Source organism: Sus scrofa, chromosome 4 (genome assembly GCF_000003025.6).
Source record: "Sus scrofa isolate TJ Tabasco breed Duroc chromosome 4, Sscrofa11.1, whole genome shotgun sequence".
Taxonomy (NCBI): domain Eukaryota; kingdom Metazoa; phylum Chordata; class Mammalia; order Artiodactyla; family Suidae; genus Sus; species Sus scrofa.
The window spans coordinates 129745922-129769225 of NC_010446.5; the positions used below are offsets into that span (position 1 = coordinate 129745922).

At 42.8% G+C, this 23304-nt stretch overlaps 1 protein-coding gene across 22 annotated transcripts in view; it reads left to right on the forward strand.

The window, feature by feature from the left end:
- ODF2L (outer dense fiber of sperm tails 2 like) overlaps nucleotides 1-23304 on the forward strand; it is a 409562-nt gene that overhangs the window by 349871 nt on the left and 36387 nt on the right. For 15 of the 22 annotated variants that reach the window (XR_002343753.1, XM_013997449.2, XM_021090773.1 and 12 more), the window contains 6 exons: nucleotides 1483-1593; nucleotides 2825-2929; nucleotides 6450-6532; nucleotides 6615-6777; nucleotides 9141-9266; nucleotides 11994-12574. Coding sequence is in view for 17 of the 22 variants with exons in the window: in XM_013997449.2 (XP_013852903.2) it covers nucleotides 1483-1593; nucleotides 2825-2929; nucleotides 6450-6532; nucleotides 6615-6777; nucleotides 9141-9266; nucleotides 11994-12122 (717 nt within the window). In the remaining 5 variants the exon portion in view is untranslated. Of the gene's footprint in view, nucleotides 1-1482; nucleotides 1594-2824; nucleotides 2930-3519; nucleotides 3819-6449; nucleotides 6533-6614; nucleotides 9267-11993; nucleotides 12575-23304 lie in introns of those variants that run through there. The other 7 variants (XR_002343749.1, XR_002343750.1, XM_021090778.1 and 4 more) reach the window with 7 other exon arrangements.

Below are 23304 nucleotides of genomic sequence, written 5' to 3' on the forward strand. Positions count from 1 at the left end.
TAAGATCAAATCAAATTTTACTTGGCTCTTCTGGGAAAAAAATTAAAGCTCTATTTGTTATATTTAATACATTTAAATAAATTTATAATTAATTAATATAAAAAATCATGTTTGGATGCAATTAGTTTTTTTCCTAATGAATAGTTGTCTTATTCCATTATATAGTAATCTGTATTTTCCCCATGTATTTAAAAATCTAGGTGTTCCCGTCGTGGCTCAGTGGTTAACAGGCCTGACTGGGGACCATGAGGTTGCGGGTTTGATCCCTGGCTGTGCTCAGTAGGTTGGGGATCCAGTGTTGCTGTGAGCTGTGGTGTAGGTTGCAGATGTGGCTCGGATCCCAAGTTGCTGTGGCTCTGGCGAAGGCCGGTGGCTACAGCTTTGATTTGACCCCTAGCCTGGGAACCTCCATGTGCCGCGGGAGCTGCCCTAGAAAGGGCAGAAAGACAAAAACAAATAAAATAAAATAAAAATAAAAATAAACATCTAACCTTTGTAATAACTAAATGTAATTTTAGTGTGTTTTTCTTTTTCTATTCTATAGACATCTGCATTATTATGTTAATATCTTAAGAAAAATTTTTTTCCCTCCTTTTGAGGGCCACACCCACGGCAAATGGAAGTTCCCAGGCTAGGGGGTTGAGTCGTTTGGAGCTGCAGCTGCCTGCCTACACCACAGCCACAGCAATGCCAGATCTGAGCCATGTCTGCAACCTACACCACAGCTCATGGAAGTGCTGGATCCTTAACCCACTGAGTGAAGCCAGAGATGAAACCTGTGTCTTCATGGATACTAGTTGGGTTTGTTACCACTGAGCCATGATGGGAACTCTGTTATGTCAGTGTCTTAATGATTTTAGTTCTTTTCACATTTTAATATCTAATAAGTACTGAGAGTCTCTACTTAGTATCCTTTTAAAATTTTATTAGTCTCTTCTATTTATATTTCTTCATGAATTTTCAATTAATTTTGTCATATTCCTTTTCCCCTCAACTGTTAATACTTTTGGTTTAATTGCAGTAAAGTTTCATTGATTTGAAAAAAATCGGTATGTCTGTAGTATTGAGTCTTTCCTTCTAGGAGATGGTCTGTTGCCCAAGTCTTTTTTGTCAGTAAAGTTTTGGGTTTTTTGGGTTTTTTTTTTTTTTTGGCTGTGCCTATGGCACGTGGAAGTTCCCAAGTCAGGGATCACATGAGCCACAGTAGTGACAATGCCGAGTCCTTAACTGCTAGACCACCAGGGAACTCCTATCAGTAAGTTTCTAAACTTTAAAATTATGTCTTGAATAAGTCTTATTAAGATTGTTCATAAGTAGTACTAACTTTTTTGAAATTCCTGATTTTAGATGATAATTATTTACGCTCAGAAACAATTATTTTATTAGCTTGTTGATAAATGAGTTTCTTTTAATAATGCTATAGCACTGGAGTATGAATGAATACTAATGATTTATAAAATCTATTTATATATTCCTTAATAGACTACACTTACTGCTTTGAAGGACGAGGTTGTTTCTGTTGAAAATGAACTCTTAGAATTGCAAGAAGTAGAAAAACAACAGAAAACTCTTATTGAAGTTTATAAAACTCAGGTGACCATTGCATTTACTTTAATGTTTGTTAAATTTGGTAGATAATTTAAAACACTGTATTTGTTCAGGATATAAAAAAGCAAAACTGAAGCAAGACGGCATTATTATTTGTGATAGAATATGACGTATCTCAAATACCTTTATAAAATGATGATTCTGCTGATTCTGGATTTAAACATCGCCTGCAGTTGTGTTGGATATTCCTAAAGTATTTCTAAAATTAATTGCATAGGTGTAGTGGGAATCTTACGTATAATTTTTTAGTTGATTTTGATTATATTTGTCATCTTGAATTTTTTCATGGTATTGACTTAGACTAATGACTCCCTTTCAGGGCATTAAAGCCCAGTATTTCCTTTTCCAAATAATGTATTAGTTAGACTTCGTCGCATGAAAGACCTGGAAGAGCCCCCATGTCAGTATGCATGGGCCCGCACATATATTCATTAGGGATGAATAGAAACGCTGATGTTTTGGAAAGTGAGTATTTAAGAAAAACGTCATTTGAAAAATGGGCCTTCACAAGTGCTTGAATGATGGGTCACAAACTGGTCAATAAAGAGCTTGATTTTCTTGGAAGAGAGTGTTTGAAGAATAAAGACCCTGGGGTCAGTGTTCAGGAGGGCGTAGTGTAGGTGAGTACCAGGGGCTCCAGCCGATGGTTTAGATGGGAAACGGGTTGACCGTCCAGTGAGAATATGCCCTGGGGGCCAGAGGGAAGAAGGGAGGAGGCTGTGGCGGACTGCCCGTGTCCTTGGGAATGTCCTTGGGTCTCCCAGCTGGTTGTTCTGGTTTAACCCCCAGCAAGAATACTGCGGAGGGGTCACTGCATTCTTGGCCCTGGGCCTTGTACGAAGTGTTTAGATAGTTCGGAGCAGATTTTGATTGGGAGAGTGAAATAAATGGTTTGGGAGCCAATTTGGACCAGAGACTGACTCTCTAAAGTGACAGTGACCCGAAAATGAAGAGCTCTCTTGGATATTCAGAGCTCGAGTGAAGATTCTAGAAGTATCAATGGGAAAAGACAGGTAGATCACAAAAGAACTGTAGATTAGAGCATTGGGTGAGTCCTGTATTATAAAGAAGGAATGACATTAGATAAACAGACTGAGTATTAATAGGGAAATATGATGTTTGAAATTTAAAATTTAATTTCAAATTTTTAGCTTTTTATTTCATATCATGGTCATAATAATAGTGCATATTACTCTAATATTTTTTTATTTTTCAGATACAAAAATTGCAAGAAGCAGCTGACATGGTGAAAAGCAGATGTGAAAATTTGCTACAAGAAAATAAACTAATAACAAAAAACAAAAACAAAAAATTAAAGAAAGTAAGTTTGACATTTCAAATAACAAAATCATATTTTATATTTTTTTTACTTTATGAGTTTTAGATCAGTTCTTTCATCTTGGTCATTCTCTCTAGTTTAGACCTAGAAATTACCTATTCTCGATTTTTCTGTGGCGGTGTGTTTTCTGAGGACATAACGTTTCATCCAGGCTCGACATGTTTGTTTGTGTGAATGTTTTTTACTTTTTCCTAAATATTTAATTTAGGAAAATAATGTAAATGTTTAATTTTTCTGATAACAAGAGCAGATTTAAATGGCACCCCAAAGTTGGTTATTTATCACTGAGCTTCATGCAAACTTGAATATCTCTCATTTTTAATCTCACCTTTTTTTTCTGATAGTACATCTTTTGTATAAAAAAGCAAAGTAAATATTCTCTCCTCTGTGTTTTTGGAAGAAAAATAACATCATTTTAAAAGAAAAAACCTCAGCGCCATTTCCTTTTTTCCCCTATTGCAAAAGAGTGAGGGAGAGGTCAGTGTTGGCAAGTTACGGTGTTTTTGTGAATATTTTTAAGTTTTTAAATGAAACCGCATCCCTTTTTGGGTCTCTTCATGCTGTTTTGGTAGGGAAGCCATGAAAGTCTAGGACGTTGGATGCTGAGTGCCGGCTGCAGAGGTCATGGGATAGCACCGAGTATAATGAGGGGACTTGTCTGCTCTGCCCGACATCTGGGGCTGAGAGTCCCAGTGAGGCACCAGTGGAGGAAGAGGGGAGCTCAAGCAGGCATCCCGCTGGCTGCCAGATAAAGACATCCCGTCATGTGGGCGCCCTGCTTCCTAGAATTACTTCTCACCTGTTTTTAAGGCGACCAGAGAAGAAGTCATTTCATGCCCTTCGATCTCTTTTTCTCAGGACACGGTCCAGTGTAAGTGGCTCCTCTTTTGTAGGCAGCGCTCCAAATAAAAGCCTATTAAAAAACCTGTTCCCAAGCCCAGATGGGGCTGGAGCCTGTGGTTTTCAGATACTGTGAGGTCAAGTGCTCTCAAACCAGACCCTGGGTGAAGTCTCCTGGTTTTCCCCAGAGGGAGGCCTTATTCTCATTTTATTTTTTTGTGCTCAAGAATGCCAGCTCTTGCACAGCAGCTCTGAGTGTTCCCGTCTCTGTCTCCGGGAAAGAGCTTAGCTCTTGCTTTTCCTCCCTATGAGCGTCCTGAATGCCCTGTGTCTTGTTATTTTTTTCTTAATTAGCAATACAAGCATTTCTTAGGGTTGCCTCTTGTCATGTCCGCACCAAAGTGCCACAGGAGGGACTGCAGCAGCCAAAGAGGTTCACGTAGGCGCAGTTAGGTTTGTCCATGGTACCAATTCATGATCAAGTCACAGCCTCCCGAGGACCGATGGTACCAATATCCGGAAACTCTAGCCAGTAAACCCCGCTGATTTAGACGGAGCGGAGCGCAGCAAGGCTGCTGTCGCTGGGATAGCTGAGTTAACTGAGGGGTTGGAAACGGGCCCTGAAGGCTGGAGGGTAGAAGACGCCACGCTAGCTGTATTAGCAATATCTACTTGAGCAGAAATGGCGGGATTCAAAAAAGTTTGCTTGCCTAAGTAATTTAAACATCTCCCTGCAAGCTAACATTACCCATATTCATTTGCTCATCAGATTTCTTGGAAACGCATTAAAATCCAGCCCACTTTCGAGTTGTATATTCTTCTGTAGCAGAGTCTACCTTCCAAGTGCATTTGTACGAACTTGGTTAAATCTGTGTGTTTCAAGGTGTTATGCCTGGAACGCAGGGTGCATTAGAAGCACCTCTAGCGTAGGAGGCGAGTGGGACCTCGCGCTCATTCCCCGAGGAGAGGCCAGCGGCAGTGTCGCGGCCGGGAGTTTGCCGGTGTCGGCGGCAGCGGCGGAGCGGAGGCTTCGGGGGTGTCGGCGGGGTCTGCGGCTGCACGAGCGGCGCTGCGCAGAGGGGCTCACGTTCAGGGCCAGGGCCCGCCATCGCTCCGGCCTTTGCTGGATGTGCGGGCCGCGCTGGAATACCCGCCCCAGTGCAGGGGCCTCGCGGTGGGCAGCTTACTCTCATCTAAACAAGTTGATAAAATGCCAGTTTCACGCAAAGGCTGGAATATTATTTTGCAAACTATTCTTTTAGTATTTTATAGTGAAAAAATTGCTCATTGAAATTGCTGATTTAGTTTATTGCCAAAAATCTGTATGTAGCCATTTGAGGCCATAGTCATAGCGTGAGCAAAGGAGTGAAGCTGTGTTTATAGGTATTTGTTTGATGTGAGGATAAGATGAACTCTTGTCATAAACCTTATAAAGGTTAGAATTTATTTTAATTAGAATTAAGTATCAAGTTTACTGGAATTATTCTCAACTATCTTTTTTTCAATATATGCTGTTTTACTTCATCAGAAGAGGGATCATTGGTGACCTGTTAGTCTTCATGTAACCTAATATTTAGTAAGCACTTAATAGTATATTTTTTAATTAATTACTTTTTTTCAAAGGAACATGTCCAAGGATGGTAGCAAGTTTTTTTCTTTATTTGCAAAATAATTTTAGGAAGAATATCCTATATATCTTCCAAATGTAATCTGGATTATTGTTATTACTGCTTTTTTTTTTAGGGCTGCACCTGCGGCATGTGGAGGTTCCCAGGCTAGGGGTTGAATCGGAGCTGCAGCAGCCGGCCTACACCACAGCCACAGCAATGCAGGATCCAAGCCGCGTCTGCCACCTACACCACAGCTCATGGCAGCACCGGATCCTTAACCCACTGAACGAGGCCAGGGATCGAACCCTCATCTTCATGGATTCTAACTGGGTGCATTTCTGCTGAGCCACGATGGGAACTCATGGGATTTTCAAATTGCAATGCATTCTGTTTTTAAAAACTTGGCTGAATTTTTTAAGTTTCTGAGAAGAGATTTTTTTCCTAAGAAAATGTCAAATCCCATAGCTAACCTAAATTACAAGTCGAAATTATGAGAGTCCTTTTATTTTCAAAACTTTTTAAACTATTTAAATCTAGCTTTTGAAGCAATGGGCAGAGTATTTTGTCTTGGCAAGGGCAAGTGTGTCTTTGGTTGATTTGCTTATTTATTTCATTATGTATCTCACAAATAAAGTTCATACTCAAAGCCACAACTTCACAGATATGCATTTATCAATCAGTATCTGTAAGTGAAACAGAAAACTCTGAGTAACTGTAAGAATCTAACAATAGGAAATCAATTTAAAATCTTCACATTTACTTAATAAAAGTTCTTTTTCAGTAAAACGTTATTCAGAATGCTTTCATTACCATCTGTCAGTAAACATATTAGTAGATGATTTTCCATGAAGCTGCCTAGTTATTTAAACTCAGTCAGGAATTTAAGAACTCGTGTTCTAACCATGTAATGTTTCTTGCTGTCTTTCTGTGTAGGAGTAGTAATAATATTTATACCTTTTTGTTTTCTATAGTTGTTCTAATGATAAAATGAATAGATTTTTTGGAAGCTGATTATACAGAAAACGACCAAGAAAACTTTCTTCCTCTCTTAGGTGGGTGGGCACCATCATCTGAGCAGACTTTCTGCGGAAGAGGAAAAGGACCTTATCCAGCTGAAGTGTGAAAACCTTAAACAGTAAGTGTTTAATTGACTTAAAATTGGTGTCACATTTTCCCACATACACTGTAATTTTGAAATACATGTCTTCTGTAAAAAGAAAATTAGAGCAGATGGATGCAGAAAACAAAGAGCTTGAACAGAAGCTGGCAGACCAGGACGAGTGTCTCAAGCGCAGTGACGCTCAGCTTAAAGAGAAAGCGGCAGAATGCACGGCGCTGGCCAGACAGCTGGATGCTGCTTTGGAAGAAGGAAGACAGCAGGTACACGTGGTCTTTCTCTAGAAACTTCTCCGTAGGTTTACCAAAGAGTCATCTTTTCACACAAACAATATCTCATCTTGCCAAACCTACAGTTCTCGGTATGTCTCGGTGACAAGGTGAAGGGAGCAATGACATTTTTGTTTTTTTACCTGTTTTTCCCTTTTGGAGTTAAACAGGTACATCACTGGTCCAGAGTAACTTCCCTCAATAAATTAAATGATGGTGTGTCAGGGCAAAGGGCAGAGACGGGAAGCACTGCGAAGGAGTCCCCCTCTTCTATTTGTTTTAAATAAAACCAAAGAAAATAGGCAAATTATTGAACATTTTGGTTTTGATCAAGATCTGGTGAGCCGTAAAGGTGAGTTCCCTTTTCTCTTGGCAAATACTGCTACATAGATAAATAAACGCACGAATGAACCGCAGGAAGTGCCACGATGCAGGGAGTACCAGGCACACCCCGGGGCGGGGGCAGGTCGTCTGGAGGGCGGGAGGAAATGCAGGAAGATCAGAGGTAAATAGCAAAGGATTTGAAATGTCATCTTGAAAGGACACAGGGTGGACTTTGGAGCTCACAAGAAACGGATTTGAGTCCTGGCTCTGACACAGTAAACCCGACCCAGGACAAGCTGTGCTCTCAACTTGAGTTTCTTAATTTTGATAAAATGGGGGAGAAGAGTTTCCTCAGGAGGAAACTGTACTGAAAAGGCGACGGTTGATGCCCTGATGACTCAGACTTCTCCCCGGAAACCTGGACTCGGGTGTCCTGGTGCTTAGGCGGCCTCTCCACGTCACACGGACACCTCGCACTCAACGCGTCCCACCCCAGCTTCCGAATCCCGCCGTCTCACAGGCTGTCGCACCCGCGCTCTTCCCCAGGCCGGGTAAAGGCCAGTTCACGAGAGTCACACAAAGCTGATGTCCTTGAAATGTGGCTCTTACAGCGTAAGTGTGACAGATATGTTTTGACGTTTTTCTGCTTTTTTGGGCTGCACCCACGGCGTATGGAAGTCTCCAGGCGAGGATTCGAATCAGAGCTATATAGGCCACAGTAACACCAGATCCAAGCCACATCTGCGACCCTACACCACAGCTCACAGCAACGCTGAATCCTGAACCCACTGAGTGAGGCCGGGGATCGAACCTTCATCCTCATGGATACTAGTTGGGTTCGTTACTGCTGAGCCACAACAGGAACTCCTATTTGGATTTTTTTAGCTCTGGTAAAACAATTTAAATTGACAGACACATCACTGAATAAAAGCTGAGCAGTAAGGTCTAGGGCCAGCGTAGCAGTGAAGCCCAGATTCCTCCCCTTGGCCTTTGGGAGAAAGTGAGACGTGCCTGCCCCGGGACTCAGCCTAAAGAGCTTAGAAACGCCATGCTCTCGGGTCACTTCTCACAGGTGTCGAGGGTCCCCGAGATGTGTCCACCCCTCCTTTCTTGCTCCGGTGGAGTCGGGGGCCACTCTGCTTCCGGTCACATGGGACGTGCCAGCCCCGTCACCATTGTCCACGCTGAGGGACCCTGAAGGGCACTGACACTTGTCCTGAGGACTGTCTCCCCCAACTCGAGCATCCGTCGCCCACGGCCCCTGGACTCTGCGCAGGACGTCTCCTTCGTAACTTTGTAGCCGCTCAGAGTGTGGTCCTTGCTGCCAGCTTCATGCTTCTGAGCAGGTTCCTGCCTGCACTTTGATTCTGTGGTTCCGACCCAGCATCCCTGCCCACAGGCGCCCACACATCTGCATCCTGACTTTCTGCTAAAATAAGCCCTCAGAGCAAGGGGAAAACTCAAATTCCTAGCACTTTGGACGTGAGTGAAAAAACCAGTCTCGTGTGTGTGTGTGTGTGTGTGTGTGTGTGTGTGAGTAGGTTGTAGGTATGTCTGTAGGCTGTGTGTGTGTATAGGCTGTGTGTGGGTGTAGGTTTTGTGTGTGCAGGTTGTGTGTGCACAGTGTAAATATCACCTGCCCGCCCCCCAGTCCTGTGCATCCAGGTCCATACTCAGTGCTGACTGAGAGCTTGCAGCCCAGCCCCACTCTGGACACCACTGGTGTGTGGAATGCTCTGGAACGCGGTGGGGTTGGGGTTGGGGATATAGGGCACGGCAGACCCAGTCACAGAGCAGCGCAGATAAGAATGACTCGTCCGCTTGCTTCGGGCTCCTGTTTCAGTTCCCTCTACAGCAAGGAGAGGGCACGCTTATCCTCTAGGTGTTTCTTTAAGCACTTTCTAATTAAATTGTCTAATATCCAAAGAGTATCTCCTTGGAAAGAAGAGATTCAGTGTAATTATGCCCAGGCTTTAAATCGCATCTTAACAAAAGCACAGTTAATTATTTTATCCTTTTAATTTAAATGACAGGTTTCTGAGGAAATGGAGAAAATGTTATCTCGAGAAAGGGCTTTACAAATTAAAATATTAGAGCTGGAAACGGAGCTTAGAAAGAAAATTGAAGAACAAAATCAACTCGTTTGCAAAATGAGCAGTGTACGTATTAGTGTGACAATGTATTTTATGACAAATACGTTACAGTTAACATTCTTCCGTGGAGGAAAGCCTCTTGTGGCTCAGCGGGTTGTGAACCCCACAGTATCTATGAGGATGTGTGTTTGATCCCTGGCCTTGCTCCGTGGTTAAGGATCCAGCGTTGCCGTGAGCTGTGGTGTAGGTCACCGTCCCAGCTTGGATCCCCCGTTGCGGTGGCTGTGGTGCAGGCCGGCAGCTGCAGCTCCGATTCTGCCTCTACCCTGGGAATTTCTATATGCCGCAGGTGTGGCCATAAAAAGCCAAAAAAAAAAAAAAAAAAAAAAAGAGAAAAAAAGAATTCTGACATGTATTTTAAACAGCTAAAATACAGAATGAGGGGGATCAGGGCGATTGCTTTACTGATAATATTTAAAATAACAAATAATGTAAATCTGAGAACCTGAAAGTGCCGGCATCGCACCGGGCGTTATTATCCTGCCTCTTTGGTAGCTTCTGTTCCGTTTTCCCCAAAGTTGCATCAGGCCCTGACCCTCCGTGTTGCTTTTGCATGACAGGTGCTCAGTGAAAGTTGCAGATACTGTTTACTTATTTTTTGTATGAATTTTTCATATTTTAGGATAAACACTATTATTGTCAGTTAGATTTAGTATGTCTTGATGAAAATTATATTTTAGAAAGTTATGAGCTGATGTTAAGTAAATATTTTATATCTGCACGCGAGGCAAATGTACTCAGCCAGGAAATGAAAATACCAAATTGGCTGTGTTTAATTAGTCTTCTGATGTTTTTTCCTAATTATTCATGAAATAATCCATTGGCATAGCATACTGTGAAAGCTAGCTCTGGTTGTGACTGAATTACTTGAAAATTACCTACTTAACGATGACAAGGAAATGATGATACTTTATTTTTTCCAGGAGCCAGACTCCATAAAAATTATTTTTCATTTCCAAGCATCTAAAATATTGATAACCTGAATGGTTCAAAAGTTAAATGATTTTTGGTGTATAATATTAGTTTACTTTTATTGCCATCGAAAGTTCCATGGCAGTTTAATCAGAACTAAACATTTCTCTCCTTTAGTTTAACACAGACTTTCCCTTTATTTCAAAACTTTTTTTTTTTTTTGCTCACTAGCAGAGTTTCTGATACTGTAAAACATGTGTGCTATTCTTTGTGTAAAAATAAAATAAGTATACTAAGATGAGGTGTGTTTGCTAGGACTTGGCTAAATCTGCCTACGTAAATGAATTGACAATCTGATGTTTTGTTAACCCTGCTAATTTTTACAGTGGTCAAAATTAGAATTCAGGAGTTCCCGTCGTGGCGCAGTGGTTAACGAATCCAACTAGGAACCATGAGGTTGCGGGTTCGATCCCTGCCCTTGCTCAGTGGGTTAAGGATCCGGCTTTGCCGTGAGCTGTGGTGTAGGTTGCAGACGTGGCTCGGATCCCGCGTTGCTGTGGCTCTGGCGTAGGCCGGTGGCTACAGCTCCGATTCGACCCCTAGCCTGGGAGCCTCCATATGCCACGGGAGTGGCCCAAGAAATGGCAAAAAGACAAAAAAAAAAAAAAAAAATTAGAATTCAGACATTGCTGGGAATCTAGGTTACGTGTCATCTGTCCTGGGGACAGCTGAGTTGGCAGTTCTCTGTTTTGTGGACATGCCTGAGCCCCACCTGAGCTCTGAGCCCCGAGAGCCAGCCCCCTAGGTGACTGCGTGCTAGTCTTTCTGCAGCGCCCGCAGAGTGGTAGGTCCTATACATTTTCTGCCCACAGCTCAGGGGCGGGTGCAGTGATACACAGGCCCCAGGTGACCCTCAGCAGCTGACCCCGGGCCAAGAAGCCTGACATGTCTTTGGGGTCTTAGGTATCATACTAAAAGCCAGGTGCATTTCACATGGCACCTTACCGTTTAGGTGTTTGTGTTAACACCTTTCCCTCCGAGCTGGTGAGTAGAATTAGTGTTCTTTGACGACTCACCACGTTCCTCCTGTGACTTCGCAGGGCTCAGCCCAGCAAGGCATTTCGTATGACCTCGCTCCGTTTCAGGTGGTGTCAGGTGCATTGAACACCTGACAGGAAGGAAATGAGAGGTTTTCTTCCTGAGGTGCCTGCGTTTGGCTGGGGACCCAGTGATATCTGCAGCCTGTCTGTCTAAAGGATGTTCAGTGAACAGATCTGCTTGGGAATTTATATCCAGCTGAGTACTTTAAAAAATATATTAGGTTTTTAGTTTTTTCCTCAAAGAACACCTCTGATACTGAGTTCTCTTTGTTTTTTAAAAAAGATTCTGAAAAGAAAGTGTTCATATTATCAAAACTAGAATTCTGTCAACTTTTAAGATAGCAAAAGTCATTCTTTTAGGCAAAGAAAAGGGCAAAAACTAGTATTAAAATATGTCATGTTAAAAGTAATGGAAATCGTGATAGTTTGAAAGGAAACCCATTTCAGTTAGTCATGTTAAATTTGTAACAATTTGAGGCTAGTGAATGTACTGTAACAAACTATCACAATAGAGACCAACCATGCATGTGCTTTATTTAGCCTGGATTCTGAAGAAAAGTGAGCTCTAAGATGAATTATAACAAACACATCAGATTTTAGGATTCGTTCCTTTAAAAATTAAAAATCAAGTGTTCAATATTGTATCTATAAATGTTATATTATGACTATATTTTTGATATGAATGTCATTAATTATCTTTATTTCCCTTTTTTTTATTCAGAAAGCACAACATCAGGAACTCTGTTTGAAGGAAATACAGCATAGTCTTGAGAAGTCAGAGAATCAAAATGAGAGTATTAAGAGTTATTTACAGTTTCTTAAAACTTCTTATGTAACAATGTTTGGATAAATTGTTGGGTTTATTTTCTATAAGCAGTGGGATTTTTTTTTACTGGTAGCCTAATAAAGAATTAGGTAAAAATTAAATAAATATACTCTATTGTTATACTTCATGATTTATGGGTGGTAGTATTAGAGTTTAAAGACTTTTTAAACATAATTTATTGTCCAATTGAAACTTTTAAACAAGATACATGTTAGTATTCCTTTCTTGCTGAATAATTTTCACTTATCTCTGGGTTAATGTCTATTTAATTTATTTTGGTTTTTAGGATATTTTATACACAGAGAAGCAGCCAGAATCATTTTTTGTGACGGTAGCCACCATTCAAGTGAATTTGTAATAAACCCAGGCCAATTATGAGCAAGTACATGATTTTAAGTAATTCTATAGTTATTTTGTATTAGGGTCCTATATATGTACATATTACTATAATAAAGGAAAATGCTGTTATTAATTTTTAATGATATAATTGCATACTTTTAAAGTTACCAAATGTCTCAACATACTTAATCTTGCTTTTCAAGTGTATGTTAGGATGCCATTATAATTTCTGAGGTTTTAAATGTAGGATTTCAGTCATGGCTACTAACTGCCAGCTGATGGTGGCAGATGAAAACAAGCTGGCAGGCGTTGTTTCTTTGTGCAGAAGAGGCGTTTAGACTTTGCGGTGAATTCGTAGTCTCTCTGCAGACATCAGAAACCCCAGGGAACTGAAAGCTGAAAGGGGAGCAGCCTGTCCGGCCCCCGCCCCACGGCCGGATCCCGAGAGGAGACGCTTAGGATGCTTAGGATGAGGTCTTTGTTAGAGGAGAAGCCTGCCCTGTGTGTCTGGGGGGGATGCTCTAAACGGGGGTGGGGGGCGTCGGCAAGGGATGGAGCGACAGGACCCTCTCCGCCAGTGGCTTGAGGGCTGCGGATATGAGGGACACCGATCTCGAAAGGTCGTTCGGAGAGGCTACTTGTGCGCTGTGAACAGAGCCCAGGCTCCCCGAGATGTCGTGTCCCCTCTCTGACCAGAAATGGGGGCCTGCTTTTCCTCGGTCCCCTCGCTCCTAAGACTCCACGTCACCCGCAGGCCTTGCGTCCAGGGGCCCAACTGCTTCACAGCACTTTTCTTGAGAGAGAGAAATACAGCAGTTTCAGAAACGGGCCACGCGTGTTGCCCAGCAATGGCCACCAGTAGTGATGCTGCCCTTTTATTTCAAATCCCAGTGCGTGTAGGAAAGGCGTGCTTGACCCTCGGGCCCCCCTTTGTCTCCTAAGGCAAAGGGACCTAAGAAAAAACGAGAAAGGTTCGAGCTCCGGCCCGAGGTTCGCTGCCTCTCAAGGGCAGTCACTCTCCTTTTCTGCTGGCCATTGCATTTCCAAAGAAGAAATCAGGATTTCTAGTTTCTGGAAATGTTAGGCTTTTTCTTTTTTTTAGAACTGTAATTCCTTCTGTTTTCTTTGAAATTCCCTGTTTCTTCCATTCCTTCTGCTTCAGCAGGCTGCCCGCCGGCCTTCTGGAGAGAAGTGCTCCTTTCCCTTGCCGGCTCTGCTTGTGGCTCCTCAGCACCTGCCCGCAGCCTGCCCTGCACATTTCAGGGCCGGTAGGAGGCTGAGTGGTGGACGGAAGGTGCTCCACTTCCCTGGCCTGAAACCCGCTGCCCTCTGCTGCAGCGCAGAGAAGCCCTTCTGCCCCCAGGCCCTGGCAGTCCCAAGCAGGGTGCTTTTCTAGCTGCCAGGATTGCAAGCGCTTCCCTCCTCTGAAAGGTCGGCCTCGAGGTTTTCTGGGGTCAGCTGTTGCGGCAGCAAACAGCGGGCAAAGCCCCCCTTGCAGGGCCACCGCAGGCAGTGTCTGCCTGGAATGATGTGTGGCACTTTAAAGAACGAATTTGATCTCTACCTGCTGGCCAGAGATTTCTTCATGGTTTTATTTCTGGGTTAAGAAAAATCACAGCATTTTGCTTTAGGTATGATTCACCTTCTGTCATCAAAGCAAGCGCCTGCCTGTGGGTGTGTGCAAGGTCACTGTGTTGGTGTGAGGTTCAGCAGTGTCAGAAGAGCCTGCGTGCCTGCGAGGGATGGAGGAAATGCTAAGAACTTCTCCCGTATTCTCACCAGATTATACCCCCCTTATTTCTCTGAGCAGATAAGGAGAAAACGCAAAGCTTGGAGGACGCATGTGGCTGTGGAGAGCTGAAGGGGAGGCGTGGCGAGAGGTTAGGTCTGAGACTGAAGTACTGGCATCTGATTTTCGGAGACGGAGGAGTTGGGGACACGGAAAGAGTGGAGGGCAGCCTGCTTGAGGGGAGCTGGAGGTCCCGGAGCCCAGGGGGGTTGAGAAGCCTGGGATGTGACGTGCTCTGGATGTGGAGGGCGCTGGGGTGGAGCTGAGGAGCACGCATCCTGGTTTCACGTGAGCAGATGAGTGGTGACTGCGGTGAGGAATGAAGTTTTAAAACTCAGAGCTCCTGTCGTGGCTCCGTGGGTTAGGAACCTGACTAGTATCCATGAGGACGCAGGTTCGATCCCTGGCCTCGCTCAGAGGGTTAAGGATCCAGCGTTGCTGTGGCTGTGGTGTAGGCCGGTGGCTACAGCTCCGATTCGACCCCTAGCCTGGGAACCTCCATTTGCCGCAGGTGCGGCCCTAAAAAGCAAAACAACACACACCAACTCTGTCAGCGGTTTCTGGTTGCACTTGGAGTAGAATCCAAAGTCGGCAGCTGACCGTCAGGGCCCGTCGGGCTCCGGGGAAGGTTTGCGGCCTCCAGCCCCCGCCCTGCGCCCCCCTCCCACGCCTTGGTGCCCACCTGCGCGTTGGTTTCCGTGAAACCAGGTTCCTTCCTTCCTCTTCTCCTCTTGAGTTGCGCTCCGTCGCCCTCGGCCTAAACCCTACGTCCTTCCTCGTGGGCCGCCGTGTTCCTTTCTTCCGCGATGGGCAGTCAGCTGCGGGCTCGGAGGCGGCGCATTTGTCTCCCTAGACGTCGCCCTCGGGGAGGACGTGCCGTCCCCTCGCCTGCGTCTACCGCAGGGCCCCGCACGCGGCCCGCTCAGGGCAGACGAAGGGACGGACGGACAGACGGTGGAGGGGAGCGATGCTGCCGCCGGCTCTGAGCTTCGAAGGCGAGAGGGGGCTCGGCCTCCTAAAGGGAGAGCGCCCGTCGGGGGCCTGCGAGGGTGAAGGGTCAGATGTCGGTTCGGCAGAGGCCGAGCCTGGGGAAATGCAGGGCGGGGAGGCCTCGTGCGTCACCAGAGGGGCCACCCAGGAAGCGCTAGGGAGCTGGTTCTGGGGTCGGGAGGGTGGCGCGGGCGTCCTGGCAGCTCTTTGCTTTAGTTTAACGGAATTCTTTTTCTTGTGTAAGAATTAACACACATCCCATGTGTTGTCTTCTTTTGCTCCTGCTGTGTTGGCAAGTTGCTCACATCCCAAGTGTAACTGAGTGGTTTTGATTTATTTAACATTGCAGCTAGTTGCAGTGCTCTCGGAAAACACACACACACACAAATATTTAAAAATAAATCCTATTTTCCTTAAAAGTTAAGGTTTCCTTAACACTTTAAAGTTTATTCTTAATTTTTAAGAATAAATATCTCGCTCCTTCCTTAGGCGAAGGTCGGTGGGCGTTGGAGGGAAGAACCATTAGCAGCAGCCCTCTAGGTCTAGTTTGTTAGTGTTAGATGGCGTTAATATTGACACTAGGTTTTGGCTAAAACTATAAAAATCAAACTTTGTGCATTAATTCATTAGAAAGGTTTTAATTATATACTGTTATTGCTTTTTGCAAGCTTAAAGTTTTTTTTGCAGCTTTTTTGTAAAATATATATCTTTCCCTATCATTTGAAAACAGTAACTCGATTAAAAAAAAATCTAAATAGAGAGGGCATCTACACCCAAGGTGGTACAGGTTGTACAAATGGTTCCTAAGAGAAATTAATTATTTTAATAAGTAAACTTGCTAAATAACACAATAATTAAACTTATTGAATTCACCTGAATGTAATGCTACCTAAAACTGCTTCTATTTTTGAAAGATTTGTTTTTACTTCTAAAGATAACCACAGTTAATGACCTTAAAACTTCATCCATTTCCATTTCTATGCCGGAAGTCTAATTTGGTCTTTACTCTTCTCAACTCTGCGAAAGGTTAAATTTTAGCCTTTCTGATAGTGTCCGTGAGGCTGAACACGATCAGAAGTTGAAGCATTTCAAGAAATTAGAATTTTCATTTCAAGTGAGCTGATTCATGCTAAAATACCAAGGATAACACTTGAGGGTATATTTGACACAAAGATGTCTGTACGTTCTTTTTCCTGCCCAACATATAAAAGAGCTGTTACAAATTAATAAAATATGAATGCTCATTACCAAGAATGGCCAAAGGGTAAGAGCAGACAACTCGTAAGAGGATTGCTAATGACCACTAAACGTGTTTCCGAGATGTTCAGGCCTATTAGTAAAGAAATGGCAATGAAAATTAATCTTTCTTCCCACCACAATTTGAAAGAGAGAGTCCCTAGGGCTGCCAGGATGCAGTAAAATGAGACTTCCTGTCCCATTATTTCTGGATGCCTCGTAATGTATTAACTGCCGCTCCATTATCGGATAATTATGTTGCACCGGTGTTCCTGCAGTGACAACCATCATGAACAAGTCACTGTCTGCGTCAAATTCCTGCGTTTAGATAAACAGCTGGATGTGAATTAATGTATCAAATGCCATGAAAAATCTCAAGGTTCTTGAAAAACGGAATTGTTTATGCCATTTGCTACAAGAATTTTGCAAGTTAGCTGTTTGTCCTGAAGTAACAATTAAATGCTGGCAGAACTGCACTGTGTTGCGGAGCCAGTGCCTGACACCTAGAAAAACCAATCAAACCCACCATTGGACATGCGTGTGGATATCGGTTTGGCCAGGTCATCTCTCAGGTCAGTCATGCCGGTCAAGGAGGACTGTGAATGGAGCTCTGAAATTGGAACCAGTTGTTCATTTTCTAAGAAGTGTGGTGTTTTTATTCCTCAGTCGATGGCAGTTTCAGGAATACCTGAAGCTGGTGCTTATTCTCCCATATATTTATTTGATTAGCCACTTGTATTAAGCATTTCCAATGTGTTTAAAAGTCAGGTTAGGTTGTACTTAGTGCAAAATGAATTGCAGATGTGATATGAATTTTCATTGGTGACAGTTGTATGAACGTGCCTTCCCACTTTCCCAGCTGTGACTTCACGATCACAGTTCTTGTTTTTGAATTTGAGATGAAAAGCTCACTAAGCCTACTGAGAAGCCGTCAGGTAGGACGTAGCCGGCGTTTACAGAAAATGTGAATGATGTCTGTGGCCGTGAGCGTCAGCCCGACATCTGGCTCATTCTTCCTCTCCTCCGTTTGTCTGAAGCTGCCCAAGTAACAGGCTTTTTTATCGACGTGTAATTGACCTACAGCCCTGTGTCCAGGTGTACAACACAGTGATTCGCTATTTCCAGACATTCTAAAATCGCTGGTTACCATCTGTTACATGCAAAGTTATTAAAATCTTGTGGACTCTGTTGTGTTCCCCATGTTGTAGGCTTCGTCCTCATAACTCACTTGTAAACAGGAAGTTTGTACCTTTTAATCAGATTTTAGTTTTAATATAGATGGGATTCTTCAGAGAACTGGAGTATCTCTGGGATTGGCTCGTGGGACCTGGGAAGTCGTGCGGTCTGCTGCGTGCAAGCTGGGGTGCTGGTGGGCTCTTCAGAGGCTTGTGCGCCAGCGGTGTAGACGCCGGGCTGGGTCTGAAGGCCTGCACGCCAGCGGTGTAGATGCCGGGCTGGGTCTGAAGGCCAGCCAAGCTGCTGAGTGGAGTGGACCCTGGTGTCTTGTTGGCCTCCTCACCGCCTCAGTCCCTCCTCTGTGTGTCGCAGGCTTATTTCTGGGGAACGCGTACGTTGGTACTTTGCTTTGGGTGACGTGCGGTCTAATCAGGCCTTGAAACAGCTGGGGGTAAAGCGAGCGTTGGTGACGGGAAAATGAAGCAAGTGGTTGAGTTTATGCTTATTCGTAACTGTTTTACCTTTCTTATTCTAAGTCTGTAAGTCTCTGGGTCGCTTTTTTAGGATTTTTTGTTGATAAATGCATATTCTCTGTCCAGTTCTCAAAACCTGTCTTGGTTTATTAAAATATAACCTCATATCTAGTTCACCGATGTTTTATTTAACTTGTAAGTGATTGAACCAATAATAAACTGAGAGTTGGCTGTGATGGTTAGCTGAGGGATGATGCGCGAAGTTATTAGAATGTATTCGCACATGAGTGATTGTAGTTTGATTCAATGCAGTGTCCTCTCATCGGATGATAAATACGTAAAGAGAGCCATAGCCTGTGATGATGGATCACGTCCTGCTGGAATGAGCTTGTAGTCAGACAGTGTAGCCCCTGTAGATCCTCAGACTGGACGACCCAGAGGGGCCAGGACAGCAGGATTGTCTAAGCATCGGGTTGGTGCCAATGGTGGTAGCTGCTGTGTGTGTGTCTGCAGTGAGCCTTGGCCAAGCAGCCTGTGTTTATCAAGGCGAGGTCAGGCTCTATGAGGCTGCAGTAACTTCCTCAACTGTTGAGAAGTGGATTAGCAACCCCCAACTTGTTCAACAAAAGGATCCGGTTGTGATTCTCTATCCAGCTGCTAATAATGAGACTGTTCTGTCACCACATCCTTCAGCTAATGATTTGGGGATTCTCAAGAGAAGGGAGACATTTTTACTAAAATAAACCATCAAGTTACCTAGCACATGTTATTGATTAATAGACTGATAAGAGTAAAGGAGGAGGTTGATGGTAAGATGGAGCACATTAATGTTTAATGATTATTAAGGCAGTGGACGAGAGGATAAAATAGTTTCTTAACCCTAATTCTCAGCTTAAGCATTTGTATCGGTGTAAGATTTATAGTTTTCTTCAAACGACTTACATGTATTTCTTTGTAAAATAGTATCTAAGTATTTGGGAGTTTTGTGTAGCGATCCGGAATTGTTAGCTTCTAGTTTCCCATTGTGCCTCAGCGGGTTAAGGACCTGCCATTGTCTCCCTGAGGTTGCAGGTTCACTCTCCGGCCTTGCTCAGTGGGTTAAGGATCTGGAGTTGCCACAAGCTGCAGCATAGGTTGCAGATGCAGCTCGGATCTGGTGTTGCTGTGGGTGTGGTCTAGGCCTCAGCTGCAGCTCTGATTTCACCCTTAGCCTGGGAACTTCCATATGCCATGGGTGCGGTCCTAAAAAGAAAAAAAAAATTGTTAGCCTCTAACTAGTAATTCATATTACAAACACTATAATTTATGTATATATATATATATATTTTTTTTTTTTTTTGTCCATTTTGGTCGCCCTGTGGAACATGGAGCTCCCGGGCCAGGGAGCAGAGCCAGTCACGACCTAAGCCGAAGCTGTGGCAAGGCAGGCTCCCTAACCCACTATGCTGGGCCAGAGATAGAACCCGCCTCCCAGCAGCTCCCAAGATGCTGCCAATCCTATGCGCCACAGTGGAAGCTCCTATCATTTTTATCTTGGTTTTAGTTACATTACTAATTAATTCTGTTCATTTTCCAACTGATACTCTTGCCTTTTTAAAACAAGCAATATAAGATCGTAATTAGCAATATTAGCATTTAACACTGTACTTTTATTAAGAATCATTTATGTTTAAAATGTCTTTTTGCGAATGACCTATTCATATCAGGATCCAAACAAAATCCACACATTGCCTTTGGCAGACATGTCCTTGAGTCTGTAACAGCTCCTTTTCTTTTACTTTTTCATTTATTTATGGAACATTTACATTTATTTATGGGCTACGTTGGATCATTTGCCCTAGAGAATTTCTTACCGTCTGTACTTGGCCGATTATATTCTTGTGGCATTATTTAATGTTTCTCCATCCCCTGTCTTTCCTGTAAACCAGTAGTTAGGTCCAAAATCTTGATTGAATTTGGTTTTAAATGTGTTTGGCGAGAATCTTGGTGGTGGTGCCGTCTGCTCTCAGTTGCGTCACGTTGGGAGCCACGTGAGTGTCTGGCTGCTGCACTGTTGTAACGTTAACGTGGATCCGTGGATTCGGGTGATGTCAGGCTGATTCGTCCGTTGAGAAGAATGACATCAACTTTTTACCAAATGCTTTTAAGCAGCCATGGATGACCTTGGCCAAGTCCCTTATTTCATGAGGAAAGCAAAGTGGCGACTTTCTAATTCGGTTATTCTTCTGCATTTACTCATTCCTCCTTCCCTTTGGAAAAAACCTCACCTCCTCCCCTGTTTAATTACCCTGACACAGAAAGCTGAACTGCTCGATTCAATTTTTAGAAAAATGGTGAGTGCCGAGCAGCCTCCCAAAGTGGCAAAGAAGGTTTTGGGGGGGTTGGTATATTCTTCCAGATGCATAGGAATGCACATATCTATTTTGACCCATTGCAGTATTTATTTTTATTTTGTCTAAATAATGAAAGACTCTAATGCTTTCAATGTATATCTGGCCAAATGCCATAATGGCAAGTGAGAGGTGTAAGTGGTATGTCTGTGCCTGGTTTGCATTTTTGGGGTTTGTTTGTATTTTTCTGATTTCGTACATGTGTTTTTAAAAGAGATGTTCTTGCTTTCCTATTATAGGAAAAATCTGGTCTTTGTTATTTCTGCTGCTGGAAATTTATTAAGAATTTTTTTACTCTATGATTGATTTTCTAAATTTTCCTTATTTTGTCTGTTTAGTCTGCTACAGAGTAATGCTGAGGTGTGGTAAAGTCTCCCACTGCCTGTGTAGGTCTGTTCATTTTTCCTTCTATATGCAGTGTTTTTATTCTACATAATTTACTGCTATTATTTGGTTAATGTCCATTCCTAGTAAAAGATGTCTGAGGTCATTTGCTTTCTAATCCTTTCTGACCCTTTCTGGTCGGCCGCGAGCTGATGGCTTATGTCTTTATTGGAAATTGCATTATTTAAATAGGTTTCATTGTCTTATTTTATGCTTTTTTGCCTTGAATCATAATTGGCTGATATAAACATTGCCATCTCTGCATACTTTTTTCTTTCTTTATATTTGCCTGATAAATTGTGCCTATTTTATTGACTTTCTTTAGTGACTTTTCATGGAAACAAAGAATTTGCTACTTTCCCACTCTCAGCCCTTGATATTTGCTCATCATTTACTTGTTTTATAACATAGTACAAAATAGAAAATTAAGATAGAATTAATATTGGAAAATAATCATGCATACATATACATACATACACACATACATGCATGCATGCATATAAAATTTTTGTCTTTTGGCTGCACTCACAGCATGCGGAAGTTCCCAGGCCAGGGACTGAGCCCGCACCACAGCAGTGACCCGAGCCTCTGCAGTGACCATACCAGATCCTTAACCTGCTATGTCACAAAGGAACTCCTAAATTTCCATTTTTACATTTAACTGATTTCAGGGAGTTCCACACTGAGCCGGGAAACCCTGAGACTGTTAATAAAAGCATGTTAATGAGATTCAAAATTACCATGAAAAAGATGAGGAAAGAAATTCATCTTTCCTTTTGTTAACAAGTCAACTGAAATTTAATATGAAGGAATTTGGGATTTTGGTTTAAGCAATATAATTTGTAATGAAGACAAGTCATCGGCTTTGAGCCCCCAGAAAGTGTCGGAAAGTGAGTGGCATGAAGCATAGATTTTTCAAAACTAAACACAGAATGACGTGTGCTGTTTCAGCTGCTCTGTTTGGTCTTAAGGTGACCGTCTCGGTTGGGTCTGTCATTTTCTAGATGGTAATAGATCCAGGTTGATAATCGAGGTAATGACGACTGGGTTGGGTCTTAACTATTTTGAAACTTGTTCTCATCATATATGAAGCTCCTTTTCAAGTTTCAGTCAAGGTAGTTCTTTTTCCTGACTTCTTTTTCAGTTTCTTCAGTGACTTCACACAGTTTATGACTTCATTTTGTCACTAGTAATTTAATTTTGAAGAGACTTAAGTGTTTCTGTAAAAACAACCTCGGATGGTCCTGAAGAATATGATGTGGAAAGCATTGCTTCAGCTGCTTCTCGTCTGAGATTCCGCTCCCCAAAGTAGGCACTGGTTTTAGTTGCCTAATTATGCTGTTTAATCTTTAAAAGGAAGCCTAATTCTTTAAGTACTCTAGTTCAAGAAAGAAATAGTATCTGATTCTTCTGTAAATAACAAGACAGTTTTCAATGCTTTTAAATTTAACAACTCACAAAGCTAGAGGTTACTGAATTGTCCTGAAATGTTAATATTGAAATGAGTAAACATTTTTCTGTAATTTATTTTCCATTGTTTTGACTAAGAGCGTTAGCTACCCGTTTTAAAAAAATGTCTTTCCGGGAGTTCCCGTCATGGCGCAGTGGAAACGAATCTGACTAGGAACCATGAGGTTGTGGGTTCGATCCCTGGCCCCGCTTTAGTGGGTTAAGGATCCAGCATTGCTGTGAGCTGTGGTGTAGGTGGCAGATCCCGAGTTGCTGTGGCTGTGGTGTAGGCCAGCAGCTACAGTTCCAATTAGACCCCTAGCCTGGGAACCTCCATATGCCACCAGTGCAACTCTAAAAAAAAGACAAAAAAAAAAAAAGTATTTCCATATTTCTTATAGGTATAGCAAGTTTCAGTCTTCACGTAAAATCAATATAAAATTTTAGTTATTCATATCCTATTTAAAAATGAAAGTATGGTTTATCATTGGCCTCTTAGATGCTTTTCATCTTAATGCAGTCGTTTTAAGGCCTTACATTCCAGTATCCAAGTTTTAAAGCAGTTCGTATACACCCAACGGCAAGGCCATGACTTGAGTCACTTCCTCACCAGAACTTCAATTATGCCAAGCGCTTTTTAATTATCCTGCTGCCCACAAATCTATTCTGAGAAGAAAGTCTGACTTGTACACAAGCAGTATATTCCTCTGGGGCAAAATTCAACTCACCACTTTCCAACCCCACCCTTGAAAAAACCCTGTGAATTAAAAGCTGCTAAATTAAGCGTGTATTTTTAACAGCTTCAATTTTAAAGTCAATTTTGGCATCAAAGTTGAAGGCAGTTTTTTGAAGTACGCAAGTGCTGTGTTGGCATCGCATGGTGTTTTCAGGACGTAGTTTGTTCTTCAGAGTTCCTTTTACGAGTTACTTTTTCTTCGAACATCTTTTTTTCTAGAGGAAATGTATGCAATCGTTTTGCC